Raw genomic sequence first — 22,919 nt, 5'->3', positions numbered from 1 at the left:
CTAATAGAATAAAATTTATGAAATGAGAAAACATTTCTACACAAATCTTGATTAAATTATATCTAAAATAATTAAATCCAAGAACAAGTGGTTTTTAAAGTTTGTACATTTTTACTAATATTTTCCATAATTGTTTTTTATGCCGTGTTCCAAACGCGCAGTTTTTACGAAAGTTATTTTGAGTCCTCGGGTCTTCTTGCTCCAAGTGAAGGCACAGATAAATAACGGCCTACTCTCCACCTCCTTGTCGATTCCTATAAGCCCGCCTCATTCACCGCTCCGCCTACTCGTAGACAGTACATAATATACATACATCACTTATATACTTTTCATAATTATATAAAGGAAAAATGTTCTTCGAAAATCAATGCTCGGTGAAATCCTTGATGTAGCTACACAGTCCTTTAACTGCTATAAAACTTGAACAATTTAATTACTATACATTACGTATCTAATTACGATACATTCTACATAATAATTTTTCTATTCATATAAATTTCGAATTAAAATATTACCCATTCAAATAAAAAGTTGACTTCGTCAGTATACATTGTTCAAGTCAAAGCAGAAAAGTAAAACATTGTTGTTCTATATGGCATGGTGTAACAAGCAAAATCCAAAAACATAATTAACGTAGCGGGTGAACTTTCGCAGCTAAGAAGTCAAAACTCTGCACACAATGTTGAGAGAACATCGACCTCTAACAAGCCGGTCGTTCAAAGTTGTTGAGCGCATGGAACTGCTAGAGAATAATTTCACAGAGACGGTCAGCAACTAAGCAAACAGTTTTAAAGTGTTTACCGCTGCGGACAGTCCGGTAGGAACAAATGTGGACAAAATTGTGTCCGTACGTAAAGCTTCGTACATAACTGACATCGTGCGATGGACCCTCACTCCTTGACCCGTTCCCGACAAACACCAGCTGCAAGAAACCATATCGTCTACACAGACCACAAGGGCAGAAAGTAAGTACCATAAGATATATTACAAAATGCATCAATTAATTTCTAAATCGTTTTGATTGTTACACTCTGAGTGGGGAATTTAAACGTTTAAACCTAACAAATGACAGCTATTATTTCTCTCAATTTAGTCTAACAAGCAACTTGGAAAGGTTCGCCGTAACGCGGAACTCAATGGCCGTGAATTTTGTAATCTTCATTAATTTCGGCCGAGGTTCATTTGTTCCCCTCTAATATTGTTTGTCTCTTGCTTAATATCTCAGCTGCATAAGTAAATTAAATTACATGCGAACTTCACTTTAAAGGTATGTGCCAAGAAGTTATTTTACACAACTATGGAAAGCTGTTTCATGTTAAATTTAAATGTAGTTAAATAGAAACATTAATATTAATTCAGATATACAGTAGCTGATACAGCTGATAGAGATGTATATAGGAGTAGTATATATTGTGCCGACCCCCCGTAGGGACAACGACAGTTTGATGGTGATTAACTTTTAATATTATATATATATATATATTAAGATATGATAATAAAAAACTATTAAATATTTAACTAAATTACTTTATAAAAACATAATACTCACCCATCAACCTAAATTAACCCCCAAAAAATTCTATATCACAGAGCTAACAATATCCTTTAAACTATCAGAAAATATCATAAGATTTAGATTCAATTGAGTTGAATTAAAAAGACAAAATCCGTTTTTTTATTTTTTTATATCGCATTACTCTTATGGTGACAGGAATAAAAAATAATAGCTTCATTAGATTATTCTTATCACTTAGTTTATAAATTCTTTCTTCTATCTTAATGATTCTATCATAGAATTTCAAACTATGTTTGGAGTCACTTGTGTACATACGAGAACTTCCCAATTGTGTATTTTAATAGTAGCAACTTTTAAGTTACATAATTGATACTACATACCCTTCTAATCTTTTATTTAAGATAAAGAGTGAACCACGTTTTCTAAAATAATAACGAAATAAAAAAATAAAATAAAATAAATAAATAAATTTTCGTATTTTAAAATTGCACGAATACTTTTAAAACAATCAGATGACTAAAAGTACAACAAATCTTTTGGCAGACGACGCTGAACTGAAGCTATTTTAATCTAAAGTTACATCTAAGGGGACAACTTTCTACTTTTCAGTTGTACGCGACAGTTAATAACTTATACATAAGTTATTATAATACAATGCGAGAAAGAATTATAGTAAGAAAATTTGAATAGAAAGTGTTGTATGGTCCAGTTGGATAAGGCAGTAGTCGTGCGGGTGTAGAGTAGTGCGGGGAGGTGTGGGGTGAGCGGAGAAGTGCATGTGTGCCGCGGAAGGACAGGACAGTTACTTGTACAGTTTCCGTTAGTCACATTTTCGCAACAAGGTATTCACATTTCGAGTAGTGGAAAGTTGGCGTTATCGCATTTAAAATAGAACTACGGGCACATCTAACTTTGTGATGCAAAATGGACATGCAGGAACGACTTTGATGTTTTGAATTTAAAGACATGGTGACTAGTTGTAACAACATTAGATAATAGTCTACAAACGAAATTAAATATAACAATTAAAATTAGTATAAAATTAATTACATCACAATCACTGAGCGAAAAATGTTCTTCGTTTTTATGACATGTAGATTTTGGATTTTATTTATTTTGACTTATTTAATATTTTATTTAACGTTGTATTGCAACGACGGTTTATTTAAGCTAGTTAAAAACATCTACAATTGTTAAAAAGGAATGTAGTGCTGTTACACAAGTTAGAGGTCAAGAGCTACAATGTACCGACACCGACCTCTTAAAGCATGCTCGTTCCCTCGGCACTACGCCTTCTAACTTAGAATTTGCGTAACTAAACATAAACAAGTTTTCTAGCCAAATAATGTATTCTAATTCCCAGATAGTGCTCAAATACAATGGTAGGTTACTAAGATTAATATTTGAATAGTAGATCGTCAAAGAGTATTTTAATTAATTTATGCGATTAGTAAAGTTTGTATCTGCTTAGAGTTTAAAAGCGTCAGAATTTATCAGTAGAAGTAACAGATAAAAAAACTAAATAAAAACCACTCTATCGAAACACTCCAACTTTGGCGAATGGATTAAGACTTTCAGCTAGTATGTGACGGTGAATTTTTTTTTACATTTTCATTGAAAGTCGTTCTCACGTCCCGAAGTCTGCTCGCTGCGAGTGTATAAGTAAGCGTAAGTGAACAAATTGATTTATTGAAGTTAAGCGGGTTTCCGAGTTGCGCCTGAGTATTCGCAAGCTTTTGCATTACACAGATAAAGAGGAAATAAAAAAGAAAGTTGTCAAACAAAAGTCCCCTTGTCGCGAGATTTACGAGCCGACGCACGTACCGGCCCTGAGTTGTATTTAAATAATACTATGTTGTTTTCTTTCGTGTTTACACGTATACTACGTTGTTAAATACCACTAATGGTAGGTATATTCATATGGAGGAATAAATTATTTATTAATTTTGACCAAAATCAATCAGGTGCTAAGCCAAAAAACAGTTTTTGTTGTTGATGATCTTTGATATAGTACACAAGTTTTTATTAAGTTATATTAAATATAGTTAATATTTTCTAATTCATCTAGAACTTTCGTCAAATTTACTAAAAGCCTTCAATAATAATGTATGTTTAAATTACTTTTAATTGTTAAATTCCATTAGTAATAAAATCAATAGTGAACACTTTTTAATGTAAGATTTAGGTTAACGATCGAGAAGTCGAACGAACTACATTAGCGATCAATTTCCTAAATACAATTGAATGAAACTTTTACTCAAACTGACAATTTGCTTTATAAAGGCCAAAAACTTACTAATATCACGACGTAGGCTTAATAATTATGAACAGTCACGCAAATGATGGTTCGGGTGTCTCCATTTATTCTGAGATATGAAATATAATTAAAAAAGATGGTATGTTTGCACAAAGAAACGTTTTAAAAATAATAAATACTTGGCAGTTCATTGTCCTATTAATTGCTTATTGCTAGGAGCTTGAGATAACTTTGCAGTGTAGAAATCAATATAAATAAACTGAATACATACAAAATTACGAATAAATAAAGTTAATAATACTTTCTCTAAAACTCTCTATAAACTCTGCCTTTGTGTAAATTTAAATATTAACATAAAACGATTTCTTCGGTGTATAATTTAAGCAGTGGTTACGTATTTGTCTATAAGTATTTTAAAAGTATTACAATTAAATTAAATTTAACAGTGGTAGACGCCAACAATAATAACATCTGTTACATGAATTGGCCGGGTCGACCGGTGAAATACCACGACCACACAGAAGACAGACGTGAAGTGGAAGCAATTCCGCGTTCTGATGAGTATGCGTGCTTGAGGCCTAATTTACTACTCTTCTTTTCCCACCATATTCTTACAAGGTAAGACTGGGAAGGGGAAGTGGATTTGACGAAAGAGGGGACGCACAGAAAGGGGAAATAATAACTTTCTGTGCGTCCCCATCTCTGTTGATTAAAGGTACGCATCTGCAACTGAGGAAGTTTATCTAGATTTGGGGATGTCGCTTCGCTATTTCGGCGAATTCAAATGGCTACAAGCATGCTTGCCACCTCACAACATAAAAAAATAATGTTAAGACCTGTCTTATTTCGTCAGCTAATGCATTAACTATAATAGAGAAGGAATATACGATTCGGATTATATATAGCTTTATTTTTAATAATGCTTGACAGCGAACTAAAGGTTGTCTTTTGTTATTTTGATGTGATATTTACTCTGTGAATTAACATCCAGCAAATGCAGGTAAAATTTGGGCGCCATTTTCCAGTCCAAATTTCTGTTTGTCAATTAAAATATTTGGAATCACTGAAATCATTGCAATGTCAGTTAATTTGATTACTCAGAAAACTCAACGAGAAATGGTTAATTACAGTTACAAAACATTTAATGCTACATTAACTATAGATGTTTGAATTAATACCACATTCTTTATGATTTCTAAAATTCTTCAATTGTTTTCTTTTGTTTTATTTGTTTTTTTCTAACACAAGCAAAATTAATTTCTTTTTTTTTTTCAACATTGACTAAAATCTCTTTTGACCTGGGACTAGGATGTTAAAAATACCCGTGACGAAATATTTTATACAGGGAAATTATTTAGATAAAAGCTAAAAGGATTAAAACCTAGGGATAAATATTTAACGAAATGTAAGTGAAAACAATTTTTATAAAAAATTACTAAAACGCTCACTTTATTACTGAACTTAGTTATATTAAAATTTTACATGAATGTCGTGGAATGGTTGAGGCATATAATTTTAAATTATTTTTGTTAATAACAATGAATTTCATTTCCTATTTTACTCAAAGAATTTTAATTAAACGAAAAATAGTTTTTCTTTTCAATTCTCGGTAACTGGAGTTTAGTTTTCTATTCAATTCTCGGTAGTGTAAATATTGTAAGAATAATTGTCGATTTCATTGGCACGGCCGGTTGATTCGAGTTGCACGGCCGTCGTCCATAACGTCTATAGGCATTGCGCGTCACGTAGAAAACGCTTCGGCTTGTTTGCGAACCACAAAACCGATGTACTGAATCGTTATTGTCACCCTCTCATTTCTCCAATTTAACTTAAGTAAAACTTGTACAAAGTTCATTCAGCACTATATATTGCCTTACTTACTTACTTTAATGTGTATTTATACAGAATCTACATTGATCTACTTTTAAAAGACGCTGTGGGCGATATCTGTCAGAAAATATCGTTTTTTTTTGACAAATAAAACAAAATTATGTATTGACAAAAGCACTTCTTCTCACAAGGAAATATCTGAGAGATAAATAAAATATACAAGCAAAGGTATCGATTTACAATAACAATCAGGGATGTAGTGTTAATAATCCATCCAATCCCGCGAGAGTAAGCTCCCGACAAACTGAATAATTCACACGTATACCTTGTTCATTTCCTTTGGTACATTCACTTGTCTTTTCATAGTGCTGTGAGTGTTAGCTCATGCTACCGTACACAATTTGTATTGTTATACAGAATTTAATAGACGATAATGACCTTAAATAGTTAAATATATCTTTTTCAGTGATAATTTATGTAGAAAAATATGCTATATAATATAGTATATTTAAAGTATTTTTATTTTTGCACAAACGTAAATTATATATATGAATATGATGCAATTAGTTTATATCTGAAATCGCTAATTGCATTAGAGTTATTTGATTGTTTTCATTCTCGACTACGAGTGGATTGAGGCGAGCAAAAGCGACTAAGTTGTTCTCGACTTTATAAGAGGGACAAGCTAGAAACAACTTTTGATTCAACTAAGTTGAAGTGCCGTAAGTAAAGTCCAAGGGAAACTCGCCGTCGCGTATTACATTCAAGCGATTTGACAATCTCACGATCACTTTAACTTGCACATCTCTGCTGTACATAATTGTTGTTTAATTATGTTACTTTGTTACTGTGAGTACATGTTTAAGCATGCACGAATGCTTGTGTAACAACTTTAACAGTCTATTGCTATTAGTCAAGTTAGATGTCACAAATATCTTGGAAAAGATAAACTAGCCGGCGTAATGTAGGTCAAAATAGTCAAAATATAGCAGTCATTATTTATAATTTTGTAAACATGATAAAAAGTGGAAGCAATTCCGCCTTTTGTCGCAGGAGTGTGGATGCCGGAGGCCTAATTTTAATCCCCTATCCTTTCCCACACTTTTCTTAGAATGGATGGGAAAGGAAAGTGGATATGACCGAGAAGGGAACGCTTAGGAAGGGGAAATATTCTATTTCTGTGCATCGCCTCCCCCGTCGATTTACGGTAGGCCCCGCAGCTCCACTTGCGGATGACTATGGGTAACGGTCGCTTCGCTATTTTGGCGAATTCTGGTGGGCGCTTACTCGTTTGTCACCATGTCATATAAAAAAATTATAAATTTAGCTACATTTCATGTTTGTTTAAATACATTTAATAAATAACGTTTATATGTATAATATGATACGTGTCTTTATGTTATTTCCTAATCTTACCCGCGAATACTTCTGTTTTCCAATTCCAACTCACACTCCTCGAAGTTGTACGATATAATTGTCTTGAGGAGCCTTCGTCGAACTACGTGATAAGATTGTTGATTTTCACCAAAAATTCTCACCTTAAATCACCTACATATCTCGTGTATTACGAACACTGGCCAATTTAATCCAATCGACCTCGCATTTTAAGTATTATGAATTTTATAATTTAATGAATTTAGGTGTTCCGATTACATAAAATATATACATTTATATATGTATTTAAAAGTAATATATGTATTAGTAAAATAAACTGTACAGAAATTAGAAATGAAATAGATGCCTGATGCCAATTATTTCACATGCAATAAGTTCTAGTTTTTCCGAGCGCTAAATCTGTGAAGAGGTATGGCTATGCATACGGAAAATAGGTTTAGAAAGCTTTTACAACATCGTCCAGGCTTTAGCGGTATTACAGAGGCCATTGACCGGTAGGTAAAAGTACCAATATTTATTTTTTTATGCCAAATAACATCACTCGTATAGATATTTTCATGAAACGGATTTTTCGTTGAGCTTTTTTATCTAATACATATTTATCGTATAGACATAAAGTCTAAACTCCAAAAAATATAAAAGAATTAAAAAATATATAAAAATTTGAGTATCTATATGTAATATCGAAAATAAACATATTTCATACACATCATGTATTTACGTAGTTGATCTGTCTGTCTGTCTGTCTGTCGGTGTGTATGTCTGTCTGCAAGGCTGCGTTTGTTCCGGGTAATCTCGAGAATTGCTTCACCGATTTTGATGGGACTTTGACGGGAAGGTAGCAGGTGGGCATATTATGCGTTACTTTTTTTCTGCGCTGACGAAGTCGCGGGTGACCGCTGATATATAATATGTACCACGTAAATTTTATTAATTATGTTTTCGGCATAACTTGGTTAATTGATAAAATTTTTAATATTTTTATTTTAGTGATTGTTTTAAAAGATGCTTTAACTTGCATTGTCAAAAAGTGAACATTTAAAAAATAACTTAATATTTTTAACTACTTAGTATCTTTTAAAGTTAATTCAAGTTAACTTACTGAGGACGTAGAAGTCAAACTGTAACAACACGTCCGACAACATGACGTCGGTATCCTCAAATTGAGAGGATAAATCGAATAAGATTTATGCGAAGTTTAAACGGATTGCCACTTTATTTTACGTTCATTCAATACGACATGTCGAAACTTGTTTAATTCCTTTCTTGATATGTAATTTCAATAATGTTATGAAGTACGTCCAAGTAATGTGTTAATTAATATAATAAAAAAAGTGTTAATATAATTATAGTTACTCATACAACAAAAGATCAGTAAGTTCAGTAGTTGTAGATACCTGAAGATGGTGACGCTGAATCGCTCTTTTTAAAATACTATAAAATCTTGTCTAGTTTTGTCTTGTCTTGTTTTGTCAGTCATCGTTTCATTTTAATTTTTACTTCATGTGTTTTTGATGAAAACTTTTGAAACGTCCGATGATAATCAATTATTCATTTCAACCACAGAGTAAATTCAAAAAACGTTCACAACTGAAATTAGCAAGAGTAACGCTACTTTAAACAATTCGCAGTTAAAATTTATCAGGCGCTAATTAATGGAATGCCGAGAGAAGTTTAAAACACGTCTCATTAATTCGTAACGCTATTACGTATTGGCCTTTTACAAATTTCAGTGGGAGTTTAATGAAATTCGCATTTCATTATTTCGCTCTTTATTTTTTGACATTTTATAAAGTGAATTTATCTGGATTTATCTACTATTATTGAGGTTGATGGTTCAACAATGGAAAATTATTGTTATTATAACAAAACAAATTTAAATTTTTTAAATATATATTGAGAAACCAATTATGTATTTTAAAAGTTAATGATGAATGTGAAAATTACATTTTGAAGTTAAAAGTCTCAGTGAGAAAGTTTATATTGTAATTGAAAAGTGCAACTCGACCACATCATATTAGTTGATGGCTGTTAAATATATGATATAGATTAATTTGCTGCGTATTATGAATATTCAAAAGCAAATTCCAACTAAAATTTAACACATAATTCTACAACAGATTGTATGTGCCTATCGTGTGTAGTAAAGCTACTGTTTATCCAATGTGCTGTGCAGGATTGATGAGAGTATTTCGGGAAGTAATAAAACGCAATTAACATGAAAATTGGCAGCGACTGGTGAAATTTTGATTCATATTCACACGCGTCCGCGACCGGCGCGGCGGCCGATGCAAGCATTGCGTGGGCCCATAAATATTAAAATAGCCATTTATTTCAGGAAGAAACTTTGTTACTTTAAAAAAAAATAACTTCATATATTCATTTTTAATAACGATGACTCTACTGTATGTTATATAACATCGTTATAGTACATAATGAATATTTCATAAAACAAAAATTAACCTTTAGTATTTAAACCTGTGGCCAATCGTCATGAAAATTGCTTGTCGAAACAGAAGTTCTTGTAATAACGCTAGAGAGCACACCATCAACATTCATGGTTTTAGACGTATTTGTTAGAAAATAAAAAAAAATAAAGATTTTCAATAATTTCATAATTATTATAAGGAATTGAAAGATCTCGAAGTAGGAACAAGCATCGGCATATCCCCTAAGAGACGTAAGCGCTGTTTTATGGTCGCGGCGCCGCCAGCAAACTTCGGCAACTGCTTTATGATCCTAATTTATAAGTGAGAGGCGTCGAGAGTATTTACGACTCTTTCCAGTCACCCTCCGCTCCCGCGAGTGCATTCAGCTTTGTTACGTTACAACCACTTGTAATGATCGCATCGATTGTTCGAATAAGGGTTACCCATTTGTGACTTCAGTTAGGGTTATACTGAAATTATAAAATGTTATCCAAGAGGTTTTTGTGGACATCAGTAAAAGGAAGTTAGGTAAGTTAGGAACTTTTTACAATATTTAGATTACTATTCCCACAGTTAAAGAACACTTAAGAAATAGATACGTTAATTGTATTACACATAAAAAATATTATCATTAATCAGCTATCGATTGAGAATTTAAATATATCTATAGATTTTTGCATGTTTACATATGTATATTATACAAATTATGATAGAGATATGAAGTAGAATTTGTGTCTAAGTAATGGCTTGATGGCCCCACTTCCACCACAAAGTTTCATGTGACTGATTTACAATCTCAGAGAGCTTTATATGAAATTTTGCGAGCATAAATTAATTTTCAATTTGCCTTTGACGTTATGCTGAGCCGGGCCGACATGTCTCTCAGGCAAGGTATTAACCCGAACATGACACCTCGTGCCTATTCGTAGCACTTGCATCTATACACAAGCGTATGTTTGCCTACAAAAGCTATGCATTTTCGATTGCATCTATTAAACAACGACTATTAACTTGTTCAAATTATTTATTATTTAATATGAAATTATTTCTAGAATAAGTAACTAAACAATTGTTAAGACATGACTGAAACACTGAGAGACATGGCTATAAGCATTTTTTCTCATATTATTGGTATAACATGTTATATGTAAATCGATTTATGTTATTCATTTGGTGAAAACTTGTTTGGTTAAGTATTAAATTTGAATTACTTAAGGCTACGTGCAAGTTAACTTTAAACTTAGTATACATGGAATATGCTGTATTCTGAGTAATAATAACATAGCAGTACGGAAAAGCTTAGCTATGTTATTGTTCGCAAAACATTTGTTGGTGCTTTGCTACAACGTATGGTCCAGTTCAATATATGATGAATTTAAATATTTATGTTAGTTGTGATCAAGTAGAGCGTTGGCTTCTATGGAAATTATAACTTAATACAAGAGTATTATTTTAATGGACTGATAGACAGTTTCAAGTTTTACTGTATTGCTTAAAGAAATACAGTTAGACACTATTCAGATAAACATGACGTCATCGTGGTTGTAAAAGATAATGTTTTACCTTTAAATTTGTATCAATAAAACTGCTTCCACTATAAGTACTTTGATATTTGTTTGCCGAGATCGCATTTCGGAAGTTTACGGATAATCTTTGATTAAGTACGACATTAAAATTTAAATGGTTAAAAACATTAATAATTTTATGCCTTAGATAAACACATATTGTTGTCTCTGTTATTTTAAAGAGGATGTGTGCAATGACAATATATGCAATACAAATGTCTCTGTACTCGTAGCCAACAGTTAACGGAAACCGCGATGATCGTGTACATCGTGTTAAGACCGTTGTTAATAATATCTTAGCTTATTCTATTCTGTATTGAATTGATATAAACTTGAAAGGCTGTACTTGTAGGCTGTGTTACTTATTATAATATTATTGTTACATATATAATATTATACTAATTAATATGTTGCTATTTAATTTTAGTCTGGTAATGCCCTATGCTTAGAAATAAGTGTACTTAATAAGTACCTAATGAAACGTATAGTAAGTGAAGTTTTACAGTAAAATTTAATCACAAAAGCATACTAAGAATAAAATTGTTAATCAAATTAATTAGACGTATAATTCGTCGTTTTCAGTTGAGTAAGATCTTATAAAATTTCACATGTCTATTGTTTGTTTTTGATAATACTGTCTTATCGTAAAAGGAAGCAATAAAATATATTTGTACCAGCTGTAAAAAAAAACTTAATTAGTAGCCTATGTGTTCTTCCCAACTGTGTTCTACATCTAGACCAAATTTAATCGAGACCCATGTAGCCGTTCTGGAGATACCTTGTAACAAACATCCCTGCATCTATCTAAATATTCGCAATTATGATATTAGTAAGATTATCACAGATATTACTGACATTTATGGTCATATCATAGATAATATGGTATTACCATAGACAATTCCAATTCATCAATATTATATACAAAGTATTATAGGCTCAATGTGGAATAAAAAATATATTTTTTACACTTTGAATTTCGTAGAAAATGGGGATTATTTTGTATTTGACTGTATGACTCAAATTTTATCAAGTGCAAGATTTAAATATCTGTTATCCGGCAATGGCTCACCGACACGAAAGAGGAAGGAGATTTCAATGCATTTGATTTATGTGCCACATAATGGAACGCTACGTTGCATTCGCCGCATGCAATCAGAATCGGCGCTATCGTAGGCGATTTTATATTTACACATTTATATATTTCGGATTAGGTAGTAAATAAGCTTTAATTTTTTTTTAACTAAAAACCTGTTCAATCAATCACACAAAAAGTTTAAAAATATTACATTGACAATTATATCAACTTACCCCTCATAGAGCAAAATGTAATTCGGTTTTATTCTAGATTACGTTAAATAATAAAAACAAGTGTCAATTTAATTGGTAATCCATTTTAATATTTATAACATAGGTACGATAAGCGGGGTTTGTACAAATCAGGAATCATGTGTCACTACAGTGTATGGTATTCGAAGCGCAAAGTGCTACGTTATTCAACTTAATGGCTATTAGTTTGGTTCGTTAGTGGAATATTGCTAACGAATGTGCAGCGGGCGCGCATTCCGCGGCGACGCGGCGAGCGGCGCGGGATGCGGGGCGACAGGAAGCGCGCGGGGGGGAGGCGGTGAAACGCTCAATTAGCACACATACTGCTCAGTGCTCAACTCCACCACCGCGCTTTTCACATTAAATGCCACTGAATTTACGCAATGCACCTAATAAAAGAAATCAAATGAATTTTAAATGCAAGAAAAATTTAAGTTCGCATTTAATATGGATTAAATAATGAATCTTATTGTTGGACCTTCTCTCATTACTATTTTTGAGGTTAGGGTGCCTAAAATATTTGTATTTAATCTATTCTAAGACAACACAATTAAATAAAGGTATCTAAGTAAATTAAATACTTAAATATTAATCTATAATGTTAAAAATATTACAATTTTGTTAAAGAAGTTAAGAAAATAATACGAAAATAAAGCAAAGTCAACTTCTTTTAACGCATATCTGAAAAGTAAGGAAGCTCGGAAATCGTGTTACCGTGATGGAGATGATTAATATGCCTCATTTGCGGCACGCGCTGCCGTCGGGGTCGCACTCTACGGAGTCTACGAAGCTACGCCGCTACGGTCTACGCAGCTATGGATAACACAGCTACGTACATCATTTATGTTTCCGTATCCAGAATTTATTCGGTTCCATTTGTGACACCATTTATTTCAATAACTTTTATGGGATTGTAACATCTAGTATTTGACAATATTCAGTACGTACGTATGATTTTGTAAATAGTTTTATGACTTTGAGAATAAACTGTTCTCAGTTACAAATGACCAATCAGAGGTATTTGTTCTATTATAGAGTTATTAATTGTCTCGCTGTTTGCATGACATGAGATAACCTCGCAAGGGGTACAATGCCAGTACTAAAAAGCAGGAAGGGTGTGTATATTTTTATCATGGCTATAAGTATGGATACTTACAGTACTTACTTCCTTTTTGCTTCGTTACTAATTCTATTGAAACATAATATTTATTATCATTATATTTTTTAGTTTAATTTAAACAAGTCGAGGGAAAAATAAAGATCCAAATATAAAATGTATAGTTAAAATTATATTACGATGTGATCATTTTAAATTTGCCGTGCGTTTTTTTGATACGTTATATTTTTTTTACAAAAAAAATCCGATAAGGCAGTCCTGTAAGAGCCCAACATTATTGTTGTAATTGGTTTCTAATGCCACGTAAACCCCCCAAACGTGTTGGGAGACTGGACGGAGAGATAAAGTGCACGACCGCTTTCACACGGACTTTAAGTATTTCCTTTTAACAAAAATGTTTCAAATAATAATATAAAATATCACCAGTATTTTTATAAATAATAATAATAAAGATCAGAGTAAAAAGAGTAATAAACTATTATATATAGTTTTGTGTTATAGCATTTAAATGTCATATGTTATTCCAAGATACACATAATAGAAACACGATGTCCTATCTGGCACTTTTGATGAGCACAACATTTCCGTACACAATGCTTCTGTCCTACTCAATCCTAGTAAATTTATGACCCTTATCCGCTGACGGTGGCCAGTTTTACGAATACCGAATCGGCTGCTTTTGTACACGTCTCGACGAAATATGATATCTATTGAGAACACATATGCTACATTTGAATACAATTTGATGACGAAAATACTTCCAGTGGCCATCTTGTACACTCTTTCATCAATTTCACAAGGCTTTTGCATGTTACATACACGTTCGATTTTTGTCTGTGTTACTAAACTTTCCCTACGAGGCAATAAAGATGTAATTAGTCTTCATTATGACAAGATTTCTATATTATACGTTATATTACAGTGTTAAAAAAACTTTAAATAGTGGTGTATAACCTATTTTGATTGTATTCCCTTTACTACTGTTTTTACGTATCACTGTTCATTAAAAATAGACAAATATCTTTTTTATTTGTATGTAGAACATATACAGCGGAACTTTTACGGTTATCGAAGTTGTTAAATCCGTATTTACTAAAACAATAAACTCGTTCCATGCAAATAAATGTGCGTTTTACTCGGTTCCAAATAAAATCCAGCTGTTTAAAAGCTAGTAATGCACGGCCGCCGCGCGCTGTTCCACCGATGCCCAGCGCTCTATTCATACGAATAATTGCAATAGTCAAACAAAACAAGCCACCCATTGTTTTAACTGCTAATGAGAGTCTAACTAAATTTTAAACAGTGGATTTGTAAAGAGCTTTTATTCCTGACCAAAATTTGAAATATTGTTTTTAATTTTTTAAGGCACTTACTTTTTTAGCTTTAACATATTTAGTTTTTGAACTTCGTTATTTTTCCACTGTCAGCGAGTATCGAACCTTGATTGGGTACTATAACATGGTCACTTCGATGTTCATATGTGATAGTAAAAAATAATATTAGTTTACTATATTCTCAAAAAAAAAACTCAGTTATTGCTGATAATGCCATATAACAAGATATAATTACCCTATTAGTACGTTATTTCATACGACGTTTATATAATTTTTGAAGTGCAGAATCCTTTAAATTTCCTTTTTAATTCCAATAGCACCTTTAACGGTAAATAAGGTTGAGTATAAAATTGTGTACAGAAAGGCGTTTTAGCAATTTCAGCGGTTTTAGCGTAATCTAGTTCGCGTGACTATTAGAAATCAAGCGTGTTGCTGCTCATTACATGAAGCTAGGGGTAAAGCAAAAGTACATTTTTATATTACAAAAGGAACATCCATACTGTCAAGTAGTTTACTTTTATAGTACCTGTCGCGGCAAGGATATGACTTTGTTTACAAGAGAAGGGAAAAACTTCGATTTAAACTATGATTAAAATCACAGTTTAAATCGTCATTACACACAATTATTTACTAAATTTGAAATATCAAATTCGCACCAAAACATAGTTTTCATAAGCAATCAGAATGTACGTCATTATTTTTGATAATTTTTTTAACATTTTGGACGCGTTTAAACGAGTTTTAGCCATAAAAATATGAAACATCATTTATATTTCACTCAATTCATTTACTTATAGTTAACCTTTGAAGTTTGTTAGAATTGTTCATTTTTCATTCAATATCTATTAAATCTACGTCATGGAAACTCTTTTTAAAAATGACTTGTACGCCTGCAAAATAAGTCACGAAAACATTTTACAATAAATTTGAACATTATATCAAAAAGTGTTTAAGGAAAAATAATGTCGCCGGGAGATAAGACACTTGTACGCGACATAAAACCAGATTTGCTGCGATCCGTAGGAACTAGAGGAAATAAAGCTATGATTTATGCAAGTGGAATGTGTTTCGAACAACTGTTTCCCCGGTATGTTAGCATTGTTGTGCAGAAAAAGATCAATTTTAAAAATATATTACCTTTTCTTTTGGTAAATTTACATTTACATGAGGCGGTATATTTTCATTTTACTGAACGCGGTACAACGTAGTTTTTCATATACTGGTGTTTTTAATTATGGAACACGATCTATCCCTTTACAATAAAATGGCCCAGGGAAATTCTAAAAAAGTTAATTGCGTCGTTTCTAATAAACAGAAAAATATTTTAGAGAAAGAAAGAAGAAAACTATTTTTTATTTTATGACATTTATTAAGTAAATAAAGTAAATTACACTAAATGTCACCAGTTGACTTCATTAAAGCATATCATTAAGTGTTGAGATACCAACAATTAGCAGTTTAATTTAAAATTACTCAAATACTAAAATATTTACTATAAATATCAAAGTTTAATGTAAGACTATAATGAGAACTTGACTTTAAAACTTGTCTGTTTTTCAGGATACCATATGCCGATAAGATAACTCCAGAGCCGATCCTAAACAACAATGAAGGCAGAGACACGAAGGCAGATTCTATCAGGAACAGTTACAATAGTCAATTCAAAGTCGGTATATACGGTTGGAGAAAGAAATGCCTTTACATTCTCGTTATGACTCTCATGTTCATGATGATTATTAATCTTGCATTGACGCTTTGGGTTTTAAAAGTATTGGATTTTAATTCGGTAAGTGAACACAGTTTTAGTTTAATGGAATGTTTATACTGAAAATAACTGATGAATAAATACGATCAACGGAGCTGTAAAAATAAGAAACATGTTACAAATTTTTTAAACTATCAAAAATCGAGATCAAAACGGAAGTTAGTGTTTTAACGAAAAAATTATAACGAATTAAATAATTTTAATTATTTTTTATCTTCAATTGATTACTATTTGATATTCTTTTTAACCTACTTCAAATAGGAGTCGTCTTTATGTTTTTTCTTATATGAGTAATAAATTATCTAGGAGGGCATGGGTCAGCTACGCATAGTTCCCGGGGGTCTGCAGCTCTTGGGCCAAGCTCTAGTGCTAGACTCCCTGTTTGCGTCGAGCATCAAGTCGCGCCGCGGCCAGCCCATCACTGTCGAGTCCTCGAGGAACTTCACAGTCTGCACGCGAGACTCACAAGGATTTGTTCAGAGTAGATTATTCTTGGGTGAGTATAATACAAGTGAATTATACGTTAAGGGTTTACTTTTCAGTATTAATAATTTAACAAACTTATTAGAGTCTGCGTTCTTACTTGTTAAGAATCTTAAATAAATTAATTTAAGAAACTGTTAAGAGTCATGTTAGTGTTTTATTTTTGGTATTATTAAAGTTGTAATTAAAACATTTAAAAAAAAATATTTTATATTATAACTTTTATAAAATAAAAATATAAAAGTCTATGAAAGCTTTTAAAATCTATTCCTAGATGAGTAGCAAGGAAATAGGAAAGGAAAAATGTAATAATTATAATTCAGATGCTACTAAAAATGTCGGAGCTTAAGAGCTTTCCCCTGTTGTATTGCAGTCGAGGACTAATTGCCCTGTCATACGTCAATAACGTATAAATATTAATAAGTGAGTTGTACATATGACGAGACAGTACAGTACCCGTCGCGTCTGCATCACTGTTCAGTTACGCAACGAGCGTCCTAATTAACACGTTAACTGCGGATTGAGGCAGAACAGGCCCAAAGCGTGACTTCTCGCTGGTGCGGCAGTCAAAATCGGGTTGTTTCGCTCTGTGCGGGAGGCTTCTAAATCAGTATTTCTATGAGTACGACAGAAACAAATATATAGAAATGTTTCTCTTGCTATATCTAGCCCAATGGTGTAATTAGATAAAAATGAGGTCCCACAGGCCCCAAACGCACTGAAAAGAAATTAATTACGCCTAGTGCGGATTGAGGTCATATCTATCTCAAAATTTGTAGGCCTCATGGCCGCACTGCACGAAGCGCGGGCGGCGCGGTCGCCGCGCATCCTAGCTTAGTGTTGTGGAAAGATTCGATAACGTTTCGAGTTTCGAGGACGTTTTGGCAGGATTTATTAAAGATTGAGCGTAGAACTTTATTTTAAAATCCTTAACGTTTTAAACAAATAATGGTACTTCATCTGACTTATTTGAAAATGTTTATTGGAGTTATGAGAAACTATGTTGACCTCGGTAAAAATTTTACTTTATTTATTTATTTATTTATTTATTTATTTATTTACAACACCTAAAATAGAACTATGTCCCACAAAATTATATAACATAATTTGTCTGTGGGATCAAAAAAATTAATTTAAATTTAAATTGAACCATTTTACTTATACCATACAAAACCTAAATTACTGCAACTTTGAATTTTAAGGGGGTGGCCTGTGTCTATGATGAACCAAAAGTGCATAAATCGGACACAGAATGTATTTACGAGCCAGAAACACAACACTAATAGCCAAGCTACTATTAACTAATTCTACTTAAATAGCACGATTAATACGTCTTATACTTAATATAATATTCGCACGCACGCACATTCACCACTAACAATACTCAATTATCATCATTCTTTTGTTTTGCACATGGGTGTTGCCTTAAAATGTGTGCTCAGTTGTGGATTATTCTTCACTGTTATTTTAAGCAAGTCACAGTTTCATTCGAAGTTTAGTCCATAGTGGCAATTTTTACCATTGTGTGCTGATCATCGTTTTTGTACAGAGAACGTTGAATGTTTTTGCTGATTATTCGCAACAGCTTTTGCTCTCGTCACACCATGACTAAAATCCAATATTTCAATAACAAAAATCCCCTTGCAATTTTGCCCTTTTTTAAGTGTGGATTGTTTTGCTAATGCTGCAGCATGGAACTTGATGTACCTATTACTCATCATATATTTTAATGTTATATTTATATTTCTGGTTTACAATTCCAGATTCCTTAATAGTAGGAAGTCTTATCTTCTTTTGGAAAGTTCGAGTTGTTTCTTCGGTGGTCACGGCTGCTATACTGAAATTAGTAAGACTAGGTACATACATACATACACACAAACAGACACACACTCTCACATATGTACTACGCGGTAACGTAAACGCAAACAAGACATATATTAGTATGTTATGCTACTAGGTAGCAAAGTTGATTATTGCGTGCGAGGTGGCATTGTTCAAAGGCGACCTCTACAAGAAAACCGAGCGACCAACAATCACCATGCTCCCTCATACGATGTTTTTCAAGATTTCCTATCGGCAGATGTGCTGATCATTTGTTCCAAAGAGGTGGTCAAAGAAAGCGCTGCGTAGGTTGCTACGAAAAATTAAGATTGACATTGAATGGCACGCAAGCTGCTAAGAAAACTAAAAAAATTGTGACTTTTTGTGTCCAGTGTGACAAATCTTTTTGTTTACCATGTTTTAATGAAAAACATTTTCAGTGATTAATACTCAATAAACATTTATCGTAACTACAACTCTCTTTTAATCCCATCACTAGTCGAGGCATTAATTGACCTTCCTTTCAGTGCGATTTGAGGCAGAACCGATGACAAATTTTTAATTTTACTTTATTCATTAACGAAACGTCCTAACTCCGGGCGAAGCTAGATTCATATTATGCACATATTTAAGTTCATAAGAGTGAAGTTTCAAGCAAATATCGTCTAATTTGGATTTTTTAAAAATGTTTTTCGAAAACATAATTTTGTGAGGCAGGAGAGGCCTCAATAGCACTGGAAAAAAGTTCAACTTTGCCACGAACAGACCTCAAACGCACTGGCTGAAAGTTCCGCCAAAATGGCCTCGCAGTTAACGTGTTAACTATGCTGTGACAATTTACGCAAACTTATGTGCACTAGTATACAATTTTATTGTGTATTGAAACCAATTAAATTATTAAAATACTGTAGGAAATTTCTTCTCGTTGTCTGGCTGGCTCTTAAATAAGTAAAATAAATACCTTAGAATAGCTCAAATTAGAACAACGTAAATTAAAATTACGTTAGAGTACATTTTTTAACTTACAGTACAATACATAAATTTATGTATTGTATGGAGATTTTTTCCTTCGTTATTAAAACCGAATATAACATTGCTATTCTATTGAGAGAAGACATAAGCCCTTCAGTACAGGCTAAGGTTTAGGACCCAAGGTAATACAGAAGTTGATTGGTAGTATGCAGTACTATTTATTATTATTCTTATCTGTTAAAGGTCATGACCGTTTGGAAGTGAATGTTGGTCGCCTGGAGGTACGCGACTCCCGCGGTGGGCTGCTGCTGAGCGCGACGCCTGATGCGGTGTCGGTGGGCGCAGAAAACCTGGTAGTGACCAGCCCCGCTGGCGCCACCTTCCATACTGCAGTCCAAACGCCGCTGGTCCGAGCGCCGCCATCAAAACAATTAGTGTATGTTTGTAATTATTTTGTGTTAGTGTACATATCGTAAATTTTGTGAAATCTGCTTTAATGATGTCCTATATTCGGCTTATTTATTTTATATTTACTTACCTACATCTCCTGAAAAAAGTAACAAACCCTCATTGATTTTTGATAGAGCATCGCTACTAGTATACATAGTTATCTGATTTTCACGTTTTCGTATTAAAAAGAAGCTACGAACATTGTATTAACTTTTGATTACAGATTGGAGTCTCCGACGAGGTCGCTGGAGATGCACGCGGCGCAGAGCATAGCGCTGGAGTCCCGCGCCGGTGACATCAGCGCCACCTGCCTCACCACCTTCCGACTGCGCTCCATCGCTGGCGCGGTAAATATACCAAACGAATCTTGTTAGCGGGTTAAATAATTGATTCTTTGATTATTTTATATTAATTCAAGAAAGTAATGATACTGAACGTGTGATCAAGGATCGAGTAATTGAAGACAAAAAAGTATGCATATAACAATTTGATATCATTCTTTGTTTTTTTTTTCACTGTTTAGTCTTTTGCATTCTTCATTATAGATCCGACTAGATGCTCCGAGTATATACATGCCAAAGCTAAAGTCAGCTCTACCCTTGCCCTCGTCGACGGCGCATTCGCACGACCCGCATCATCAGAACATTTACCAGCTATGCGCCTGCGCCAACGGAAAGCTGTTCCTAGCTCCACCGCACGGCGCCTGCGCAGCCAGAGAAGAAAGTCTCATCTGCCGATGATGCTATATCATATATAGTCCATATGTAACTTATATCCTCGTTATTTTCAATTTGAAAAAGGCTTTAATATAAATTATTATATAAAAAGCTTTTCATTTTAAACATTAAAGAATTACTGATATATGTCTGTTAGATTGGTATATGAACTTTCGAATTATTCAACAAAGGTTGTTACAATTAGACGAAATGTAAATAAAGCCTTCTTTTATCGAATTATCAAATCAAAAATCGTAATTTATCCTTGTAAAGTTGTTTATAGCCACACCTTGTAAATGTGTTGTATGAAAATAAATACTCAGTTGTACATAAGTAACTTCAAGCTTACAACCCTTAGTCTGAATCGCAACGATTTTTAAAAGAAAGTTATTTACATAATACATTAAAACTAGTGCCTTTCGGAAATGCATTGGGATGAAATGTTTAAGAAGTTTCATTCATAAAAAGCGCATGCGCTGAAAGTTCACGTATTAAATAATCGAAATTTAACAGAACTATGTAATGCTTAAGTCCGCGATGTTGTGATAGATCATAGTTATGAATATTGTAGAATGTGTTAACTATCCAAATAAGAAATAGTTGCAAGAAAAACAAATAGGGATTTTTTTAAAGTTCTTGACCAGAAAATAGACATGACTCATTTATTCAATTCTTAGAGAACAAACAAAACAAAACTAATTAATTAAAAACTAAATTATGCTGGTCAATATAATTTCAATGTTATTTTTTTTTACTAATTATACCGATTTACTTAACTGCGTACTAGTCGAGATATAAAGAAAAATGTTCAAAACGTGTCTAGGTGAACAAAACATATAGATTTCTGTCCAGGTGTGAAATGTTACTTGTTGTCTAGAGCGTATTTTCTTTAGAAGTAGTTAATGTTTGTGTATTAGTTGAATTGAGATGTTCGTAGCAAAAAGTACGTAAAATATTCCAAAAATTACTATTCATATGAGTAAATTACTTTTATGTTCGTTTCTATTAGCTTCCAGTATTACTATAAAAAGTTTTGAAATTGAATGCTTGCCAATGTTATAATTGATATGCAGTGAGCGAAAGAATATGGAAAAAACAGGAACATATAATACTATTATGACTCTAGAGCTATTGTTACATGTAAATCTACATTGATTTATAAATAAATGTTAATATTGTTGTAAATATATTATAGCTAAATATATAAACAAAAATAAAATACATATAGAAAACTCTTTCATTTTTTAGAAACTATAAACCAAAAAATAAAGTTACTAAAGTATATTAGTTTTAACATTTCATAGGAAATTTAATAATAGATTTAATGTACTATATTTGATTATGTATATTTTAAATACTTTATTGGGAATAGGTACTCGTACTTCGTATGTACAAATTTTAAATTTTCATAAATAAATCCAATAGCCAAAAATTATCGATAGCCTCTTTCTAAATCGTAATTTTTTCTAGCAAATGTTTTATTCTTACGTATTATTTTGTATGTACAAAAAAAAGATATTAACTAAAAATAACTTATTAAATAACAATGAGCATGACATCTGTTGACAACAAGACTAGATTTAAGAAATACATCCGGTCGAGTATCCGTCCTGATAGCCATTTGTCTTGCTGGTATAAAATATTCACAAAGTTGGTAATTGAATCCTACCGGCAAACCGGCGCAACTACTTAATTGCATTATAAACGAACTCGGAATAACTTTGAAACTTTATCATTTAATTTGGCCTTAAAGGATGTTCCCACAATTCGTACAACCAGACAAACCTTTATTATATCTTATATTATTTCACAAAACTCCTAAACGGTTTTTTTACTCCATGACAGCTAGCAATAACTACTAACTTAAAGGGATTAGAGCTTTATAACTTAAGTACTGTGATAGCTATGACATACTCTAATGCAAAATGAAACAAATCGAAATC

The 22,919-nt window shown here is 32.6% G+C and overlaps 1 protein-coding gene across 1 annotated transcript; it reads left to right on the top strand.

Moving 5' to 3' along the window:
* The first annotated feature begins 716 nt into the window (after positions 1 to 716).
* LOC106708804 (delta-sarcoglycan) lies at positions 717 to 21,025 on the top strand. The gene is made up of 6 exons (XM_014500359.2): positions 717 to 965; positions 16,330 to 16,555; positions 16,841 to 17,030; positions 20,054 to 20,246; positions 20,484 to 20,607; positions 20,806 to 21,025. Exons 1-6 carry the CDS (start codon positions 883 to 885, stop codon positions 20,998 to 21,000), a joined length of 1,011 nt encoding a protein of 336 aa, XP_014355845.2. The 5' UTR covers positions 717 to 882; the 3' UTR covers positions 21,001 to 21,025.
* Positions 21,026 to 22,919: the final 1,894 nt, after the last annotated feature.

Source organism: Papilio machaon, chromosome 5 (assembly GCF_912999745.1).
Source record: "Papilio machaon chromosome 5, ilPapMach1.1, whole genome shotgun sequence".
In the NCBI taxonomy this organism is placed as follows: Eukaryota; Metazoa; Arthropoda; class Insecta; order Lepidoptera; family Papilionidae; genus Papilio; species Papilio machaon.
The sequence above is the reverse complement of the archived record's forward strand: the minus strand, read 5'-3'. Positions and strand labels throughout refer to the sequence as shown.